General features: G+C 48.6%; 2 protein-coding genes across 4 annotated transcripts in view; one reads left to right on the top strand and one right to left on the bottom strand.

Moving 5' to 3' along the window:
- RAD23A (RAD23 nucleotide excision repair protein A) overlaps positions 1–1,556 on the top strand; it is a 5,842-nt gene extending 4,286 nt beyond the window's left edge. The window contains exons 8-9 of one of the 3 annotated variants that reach the window (XM_007469087.1): positions 535–699; positions 782–1,556. In XM_007469087.1, coding sequence (XP_007469149.1) covers positions 535–699; positions 782–895 — 279 coding nt within the window. In that variant the 3' untranslated portion in view covers positions 896–1,556. The remainder of the gene's footprint in view (positions 1–534; positions 700–781) is intronic. The other 2 variants (XM_007469086.1, XM_007469088.1) reach the window with 2 other exon arrangements.
- A 540-nt stretch (positions 1,557–2,096) lies between these two features.
- GADD45GIP1 (GADD45G interacting protein 1) lies at positions 2,097–4,158 on the bottom strand. The gene is made up of 2 exons (XM_007469085.1): positions 3,791–4,158; positions 2,097–2,442 (listed from the first exon to the last, which is right to left on the bottom strand). Exons 1-2 carry the CDS (start codon positions 4,138–4,140, stop codon positions 2,124–2,126), a joined length of 669 nt encoding a protein of 222 aa, XP_007469147.1. The 5' UTR covers positions 4,141–4,158; the 3' UTR covers positions 2,097–2,123.
- Positions 4,159–9,014: the final 4,856 nt, after the last annotated feature.

The following is a 9,014-nucleotide window of genomic DNA, read 5'->3' as shown; positions in this document are numbered from 1 at the left end:
TCCCTATTTAATCCTCACCACTGTGGTGTCCCATCACACTAGAAGAAAGCATACCTGGCCCCTGCCTCTCTGATCTGATCTTCTGCTTCCTCCTTCCCTTCCTTGTTTACTGTTTTGCCACATGGATCTTTTGCTTTTGGAATTTTCCAAATGGACCCCATCCCTGGACCTTTGCACTTGATTTTTGCTCTACGTGGAGGGAAACTTCCTTCCCCATCCAGTAGTTCACAGGGCCCTAGCTCCTGGCCTAAAGTGTCTTTCCCAGCCCAAGATCTACCCTAATGTATGTTACACCCAGTATTTACATTGTAAGTTGCTGTCAACTTGCTTGCTTGTTTATGGCCTGCCTCTCCACCCTGGAACATCAGCTCCTCTAGGACAGGGCCCATGTCCACCGTGTGGCTGTTTGGCCAGAATAGACACCCTTTAAATATTTGCTGAGTGAATGAAAGAAAAGGCAAGGGCTGTGACAGGGACCTGGGGAAGGCGGGGACAAGGGCTGTGGGTCACCACCACTTTCTCTGTCTCCCACAGCAAATCAGCCGGCACCAGGAACAATTCATCCAGATGTTGAACGAGCCCCCTGGGGAGCTGGCAGACATCTCGGACGTGGAGGGTGAGGTGGGCGCGATAGGCGAGGAGGCCCCACAGATGAACTACATCCAGGTGACACCGCAGGAAAAAGAGGCTATAGAGAGGGTAAGAGATCTGGCTGAGAGGGGTGACCTCATGGGTGGGCAGGGCCCCTACCTCTTGCTCATACCTGCCCATCTTCCCGCAGTTGAAGGCCCTGGGCTTCCCAGAAAGCCTGGTGATCCAGGCCTACTTCGCTTGTGAAAAAAACGAGAACTTGGCTGCCAACTTCCTCCTGAGTCAGAACTTTGATGACGAGTGATGCCGGGAGGCCAGGCCGCCCACCGCTCCCTCCTCCCCACCCCCAACTCCACAAAAGTTTTATAAAAGAAAAAAATATATATATATTCATGTTTATTTAAGAAGTGGAAAAAAAATCAAAAACTAATAAAAACCAAAACACTCCACCCCAACTTCCCACTCTCCTAAAGTGGCCCCGCATTCCCATCTTGGCCTGAGAAGACCTGGGCCAGACAGCTGTCCTCCCATCCCCCACCCGAGCCCAGCCTGCTCCAAGGAGCTGGCAGGACTGGAGGTGACAGATGGGCCCCTCTTGGCCTCTGTCCCAGCTCCCGCAGCCAGATGGAGAGGCGGCTGCTTGCTTCCCCATCCCCCAAAGAGCCCCTGAGAGCTCCCCCGCCCTCCTGCAGGGTGAGGGGTAGCTGGAGCTCCAAACTTTGATTCTCCATTGGAGTGGCCCAAATCTTTCCATCTGGGGTGAGCACTCAGAGGCCCAAGACCCCTCCATGGTCTGGCCTTGGCCTCCATCCTGCATCCTTTTGCTGGGAAGGAGGAGGTCTGGTTTGTCTTGCCTGGGGAAGGGGAAACATCAGAGTCATCCTGGAGGTCAAGGCCTCCCCCCACCCCAGAACAGAACCGTGTCTCTGATAAAGATTTTGAAGTGAATAAAGTTTTAAAAGCCAGTCCTGTGGTTTGTGCCTGCTGGGGCTTCCCACTCCAGCTTGTATGGGTCTGGGGCTAGTTGGACACAGGAGATGCGGGAATGCCAATGAAGGGGCAGAGGGGTCTGTCAACCTCTGCAGATCGTGGCTCCCAGTGTCTTCACTCCCCCTCCCCCAAGCTGTCTCACTCCCAGGCAATGAGCCCCAGCCCTGGCTCAGCCTTGGAAGGGCTGCTTCTCCCTGCCCCCCACCATCACCACCACAGTCTGTTTTGGCTACACTTCCCCCCTGGTAATTGGCTAATTACTGGAGATTAATGTTGGTAAACAGAAGCCGCCTTCTCCTCTGCCATCTGCTCCTCCATTATTTCCCCATTGCATCCCCCTTTCACTCCCCCTGAAGCCCCAGAGTTAGTTAGCATGGCCTAGAGTCCCTAAGTGAGTAGAGTCAGGGAAGGGTGGGGATTCCCTGGCTCCAGGTGCTGGGGAAAGAACCAGGGTGCCCAGGGAGGGGTGTGATAAGAGAGGATGCAGAGCTCTTCAGGGGTGGGGCTATCAGGCAGCAGGTTTTATTGGGAAAGAACACAACTCAGGAGCTGGGTGTTGCAGAGTCTGCTGGGTCTTGGGCTGCAGCAGCGGCCATCGCAGCAGCTCGTGCCTCCTTCTTCTTTCTTTGTTTCTCCTCTTTGAGGCGCTTGCGATGCTGCTTCTCCAGGTCCTGCAGCAGCTCCTGGAAGCGGGCACTTCTCGGGTCCACGTGGTATCCCAGGCGCTCCTGGGCCTCAGCCTGCAGCCGAGCCCTCCGCTCCTTGTCTGCTTGCTCCTTCTCCCTGCGCTCCTGCTGCTGCCGCTGCCAGTTCTCAATCATCTGTGGCATCTTGGCCATGCGCTCTTCAATGAGCTGCTCCCTGCAGGGGAAAGAGAGTGGTCAGTGAGGGCAGCCAGAGCAGTACCCATCCACCCACCGCCCACCCCCAAGCCTTTGCCCACATCCTGCCTCTCCCAACGCCCCCACATCTCAAGATGAAAGACTGGGAAGACTTATGGTGGCCATTAAAACTGTGAAGAAAAATTCTTGACAAGAGAGGCGGGGAAGGGAAACCAACATGTGTAGCCTTGAGCATGAGAGAACCAAGCCCCGGTAATTCCTAGGAGCAGACCCCAAGTCAACGCAACATTTCCCTGAGCTGTCTACTGAATGTCACATGTTATGCTGCATGTCCTACCAGCTATTCCCACAGCTCACTCCTCCGTCCTACAGACAGCACTGAGCAACCACTATATGCCAGGCCTACTTCGAGGCACAGAAGTGAAGGCAAGAAATGGATTGGACCTTTCCCTCCAATCCTGTGAGTTTGTAGGTGTGAGTCACTGTCCCATTTTAAGAATTAGGAACATGAAGCTGAAAGCCCCATGGCAGGGTCAACCAGCTGGGATAACTGGGGTTATCAGAGAGGTGTTCACATCCTAACTCCACTGTTCACTGCCTAAGTGACTTCACCTTTCTAGGCCTCAGTGTCCTATCTCTGAAATAAGGGTGGTTCCCTCTTCCTCTTAGAGCTGCTGTGAGGACAAGAACAATAAACACCAGGAACACACCTGCCTGCCTTTGGCTGCCCCTTCCCTTCGGTTAAGTGACACAATCAATGTCCCTGGTCTTGCTTCCATTCTACTCCAAATCCTTCAGACCTGCCTCCAAGGCTGACCTCTGCCCTTGATTCCATGCCCCCTCACCTCCCACTCTTCCCCAGCTACACTAATGTCCAGGCTGTTCCTTAAAGCACACTCCTACCTCAGGGCCTTTGCACCAGCTGTTCCCGCTACTGAGAACGCTCTGCCTACGATCTTCCTATGACTACCACTGATCATTCAGGTTTCTGCTTAAACATTTAAACGTCAAATTCTCAGAGAGGCCTGAGGCCTACCAAACCGAAGTCCCCCTCAGGCATGCATTTCCACCCAATTTTATTTTCCTAATGGCTCTCTGTCGACACCTGAAATTATCTTTGTTTTGTTCCCTGCTGTGTCCTCAGTAGGGGGGGCAAGACCTTGCGCACAGTAGGCGCTCAGTAAAGATTTGTTGACGAATGACTAAATGAACTGTTATTCAGAAGTCTGCTTTGTATCTAGGTGAGGATTCACGTAAATACTGCATGCAAACCCCGCGATTAATTGCCCAACGTACTAAGTACTGCTGTTGGGACACAGTTCACCCACGGCCCGCAGCCCCGCGCCTGCCCGACCGCACGCACGCACCTGGCTTGTAGCTTCTGCTCCTCGGCCAGCTGCTGCACCCGCAGCGACTCCTGCATGGCCGCCAGGCTCGGGTACCATTCGCGCTCCTCAGCCTCCAGCTCGTGCAGCTGTTTCCGCGAAGGCCACAGAGAACCGGCTGCCACCCCGGAGGCGGCGCCATGCCGCCCGAACTGCTTAGCTGCGTAGCGCGGCCCCAGCTGCCAGGGCGGGGTCAGTGGGTCATCCGGGTCGGGCCACCATGGCCCCGTTGAGCGGCGCGGGGGCGGAGGCGCTCGGTAGCCGCGGGAGCCCGGGCCTAGGGTCGTCACCAGCCCGAGCAGACTGCGCGCCTGCCGTACGGGCGCAGCCATATTGGCCGTACGGGGTCCTCGCGAGTCGGCCGGGCTGGCCAAGGCGCTGCCTGCGCGTGAGGTTTGCTGAAGCCCCGGTACCTTCCCTACTGCCTCTGTTCCGGGCAGGGAGGAGAAGAGGGGAGTAATATATTTTTTTACACATCTTCAAGTGTAATTTTAAATTTTATTGTAGCAGTTAATTTATTAAAGTCGTATTTAAAATTTAATTCTGTATTTTAAAAATAGCACTTACGGGCTTCCCTGGTGGCGCAGTGGTTGAGAGTCTGCCTGCAGATGCAGCGGACACGGGTTCGTGCCCCGGTCCGGGAAAACCCCACATGCCGCCGAGCGGCTGGGCCCGTGAGCCATGGCCGCTGAGCTTGCGCATCCGAAGCCTGTGCTCTGCAACGCGAGAGGCCACAACAGTAAGAGGCCCGCGTATCACAAAAACAAAAAAAACCAAAAAAGCCCAAAACTTATTTAAATATTGTTCATAACATTATTTATTTTATGCTTTTTAATTTGATCTTAGTATCTTTATTAAATTTTTAATTTTCAATAATTATTTAAAGCTTTACTTAACATTTATTTTAAATATTTACATTTATGTTTAAAACATTTAAATTTGAATGTAGTTATTGTTTAAGATATTTATGTAGAAATTTTATTTTAAAGTCTATTGAAAATAGTTACTTTATGCCTTTTAATTTAAATTTTTTTATATTTTAAAACGTTTAAAACGTTTGATCGTGGTGTAGAAATTAAATACTTTTTTTTTTTTTTTTGCGGTACGCGGGCCTTTCACTGTTGTGGCCTCTCCCGTTGCGGAGCACAGGCTCCAGACGCGCAGGCTCAGCGGCCATGGCTCATGGGCCCAGCCGCTCTGCGGCATGTGGGATCTTCGCGGACCGGGGCACGAACCCGTGTCTCCTGCATCGACAGGCGGACTCTCAACCACCGCACCACCAGGGAAGCCCTAAATACTATTTTTAAAAAAGGATTTCCACCTTGAAAAGGAAGGAAATTCTGACCCATGCTACAGCATGGATGAACTTGAAAGACATAATACTGAGAGAAATAAAGCAGTCAGAAAAGGACACAGATTGTATAATTCCACTTATATGAGGTGCATAGAGTAGTGGAATTCATAGAGACAGAAAGTAGAATGGTGGTTGGGAGGGGCAGGGAGATTGGGAATGGGAGTTATTGCTTAATAGGTATAGAGTTTCTGTTTAGGATGATGAAAAAGTTCTGGAGATGGATGGTGATGATGGTTGCACAACACTGTGAATGTCCTTAATGCCACTGAACAGTACACTTAAAAATGATTTAAAAAGGGACCTCTCTGGTGGCGCAGTGGTTAAGAATCTGCCTGCTAATGCAGGGGACACGGGTTCAAGCCCTGGTCTGGTAAGATTCCACATGCCGCGGAGCAACTAAGCCTGTGCACCACAACTACTGAGCCTGCACTCTAGAGCCCACAAGCCACAACTACTGAGCCCACGTGCCACAACTATTGAAGCCTGCATGTGCAGAGCCTGTGCTCTGCAACAAGAGAAACCACCGCAATGAGAAGCCCGCGCACCGCAAGGAAGAGTAGCTCCTGCTCGCCGCACCTAGGTCTTCACAGCAACGAAGACCCTACACGGCCAAAAAAAATGCAGTTTGCTCAGTGAGCAAAGAAGCCTAGACAAGAGTGTTCATAGTTCATTGCAGTAACATATATCTCATATATATCAGTCTCAAGCGGAAATAGTCCACACCTGAGTCCATCTGCAGTAGACTGGATACCTAAATTGTGATGTTTTAGCCAACAGAATACTGCACAGGAATGCAGGAGCATTCACAGCTGCTCACAGCAATGTGGATGATTCTCACTGACATTTTATGCAACAAAGGAAGCAGGACCCAAATGATTCCTTTTCATAAAAGAATGTTTTTCATTGTGGAAAGTTTACACAAATTGTCCTTTTTTTATAAAGTTGAACAATCCTAGTGTCATTGTGGATGCACACCTTAAGGGGTAAAAGATAAAGAAAAGCCAAGCAGTGATCATTCTGGAAGTCAGGATGGGTCGCCGGGCTGTGGAGGCAGCTGGGTGGTGGTCACGTGGCAGCAGGTGGGCGGGGTTTGCTTTGTAACAGGTCATTGAGCTGGGCATTCCCATTCTGTTTGCTGTTCTCTAAGTGGACTTTATTCAATGTTATTTCTTGATCTGGGCTTCAGTGATGCCTGAGTTATAATTATTCTTTCAGTTGTATATAACTATATGTGTGGGCTGCACACTTTCTTGTAGCTTTATTATATTTCACAATTTAAAAAATGAAAATACAAGCAACATAAAGGGTTTCAGTGAGAAGTCTTATCCCCACCCATCTCCCATCCTCTGCTTCTGTGTCTGAGCCCCTCCACCCCCACTTGTGTTAGTTTCTTATGTATCCTAGAGTTGCTTATACATTATTATTAACAGTGTTAATGGATTATTTCACAGGGACAGAAGAGTACAGTCACTGTGTCATCACCCAGGTTTAACAAATATTCACTTTGGCTCGATTGCTTCAGATATTTTTTTAAAAATTCCTTTTAATATAACTTGAGCCCTATTATGAAAGCCTCCAATGACAGTAAGGCCTCCGCCTACAGATGCTCCCCCCTCCACCCCCACCCCGCCTCCCATTTCTCAGGAGTAACAGTTACTTTGAAATTAGCATATTCTTCCAGGACCAGTCTTTATGCCTTTGCTACTTATCTGGAGTCTGTAGAAACAATATCAATATATATTTTAAACAGTTTACATAAATGGTATCCTGAATGTATTAGGTTGCAACTTTCCTCCCTCAGCTTCTTGGTTTCCAGATATCTCCAGGTGGATCCATGTAGATTTTTTCTTTTAAATAAATTTATTTATTTACTTATTTGGCTGCGTTGGGTCTTCACTGCTGTGCGTGGGCCCTCTCTAGCTGCGGCAAGCAGGTGCCACTCTTCGTTGCGGTGCGCGGGCTTCTCACTGTGGGGGCCTCTCCTGTTGCAGAGCACAGGCTCTAGGCGGGTGGGCTTCAGTAGTTGTGGCACGCGGGCTCAGTAGTTGTGGCTTGCGGGCTCTAGAGTGCAGGCTCAGTAGTTGTGGTGCACAGGCTTAGCTGCTCCAGCAGCATGTGGGATCCTCCCAGACCAGGGCTCAAAACCATGTCCCCTGCATCGGCAGGCAGAATCTTAAGTACTGAACCACCAGGGAAGTCCTGGATCCATGTAGATTTATTGCACATACTGTGTAGCTGTGTTTTTCACAGTGTGGGTGACAGGGCCGTTATTGATTCAGGAAGTCAGTGAAGTGGGTTCCAACCAGCATTTATTTATTTATTCCAGGTTTACAATTAAGGGAAGGATGATTCATAGAAAACATTTTTTTAAATTTAAGAATTATTTACTTTTAGGGCTTCCCTGGTGGCGCAGTGGTTAAGAATCCACCTGCCAATGCAGGGGACACGGGTTCGATCTCTGGTCTGGGAAGATCCCACATGCCGCAGAGCAGCTAAGTCTGTGCACCACAACTACTGAAGCCTGTTCCTAGAGCCTGTGCTCCGCAACAAGAGAAGCCACCACAATGAGAAGCCCGCGCACTGCAACTAGAGAAAGCCCGTGCACAGCAACAAAGACCCAATGCAGCCAAAATAAAGAAATAAAGGTGTCTACTCTTAAAAACAAACAAACAGAAGGGGACATCTCGCCCCATTAAACCCTAACTCCCCATTCTCCCCTCCCCCAGCCCCTGGTAATCAACAATTCTAATTTTTGTCTCTGTGAATTTGACTACTCTTGGGACCTTGTACAAGTGGAATCATACAATATTTGTCCTTTTGTGACTGGCTTATTTCACTTAGCATAATGTCCTCAAAGTTCATCCACATTGTAGCATGGGTCAGAATTTACTTCCTTTTTAAGGCTGAATAATATTCCATCATAAGTATTTACCACATTTTGTTTATCCATTCAACCACTGATGGACATTTGGGCTGCATCCACCTTTTGGCTACTGTGAATAATGCTCCTGTGAACATAGGTGTATAGCACTTATTATTAATGAAAAAAGAATAAAATTAAAATGTCAGGTTGTATCACATGTAGTAAGGGTAAGTATTGTTTGGTAAAGCTTTTATTTCTGTCACAGATACATGTATGTATATACTGGTGGTACAATTGTGATTGATGCTAACAAACCTTCCCCAAACAACCATTTTTTTATGCTCATTGTGTAGATCAGGAATTTGGGCAGGGCACGGTGGGCATGGCTTGTCTCTGCTCCATGCTATCTGCAGCCCCAGTGGGAAGAATTGAAAGTTGAGTGACTTTATACCCTGTGGCTAGAATCATCAGAAAGCATCTTTATTTATTCATGTTTTATGGTTCATTCTGGCTGTATACTCAGCTGGGCTATTGGCTGGAACAGCTACACAGTGGTCTCTCTGCATGGGCCAGTTTGAGCGTCCTCACAACGTGGCAGCTGGATCCCAAGTGAACAAGACTGAAGTGCATGGCATTTTTATGACTGAATCTCAGAAGTGACATGACTCATTTCTGCTGTATTCTATTGGTCAAACCAGTCACAAAGGTTGTCTAGGTTCAAGGGGAGGGGTCAGAGACCCTGTCACTAAATCAAAGTCACATTGTCACAGTCACATACAAAGGATTGTATGTAGAGCATATAGGATAGGACATATTGTTGAGGTCTCTTTGGAAAGTACAATCTGCTACCTCTGGTTTACAGTGTAAAATGTATTTCTTACTGCATTTAGCGGTTAAAAAAAAAGTTGGAAAAAATATCTGTTCAGTATTATCTGTAGTATGAATAAACTATAATTATTCTGTCAGGCTGTTTTTTTTTTTTTTTTTTT

This window comes from Lipotes vexillifer, unplaced genomic scaffold (assembly GCF_000442215.2).
Source record: "Lipotes vexillifer unplaced genomic scaffold, Lipotes_vexillifer_v1.1 scaffold1699, whole genome shotgun sequence".
Classification (NCBI taxonomy): Eukaryota; Metazoa; Chordata; class Mammalia; order Artiodactyla; family Lipotidae; genus Lipotes; species Lipotes vexillifer.
The sequence above is the reverse complement of the archived record's forward strand: the minus strand, read 5'-3'. Positions and strand labels throughout refer to the sequence as shown.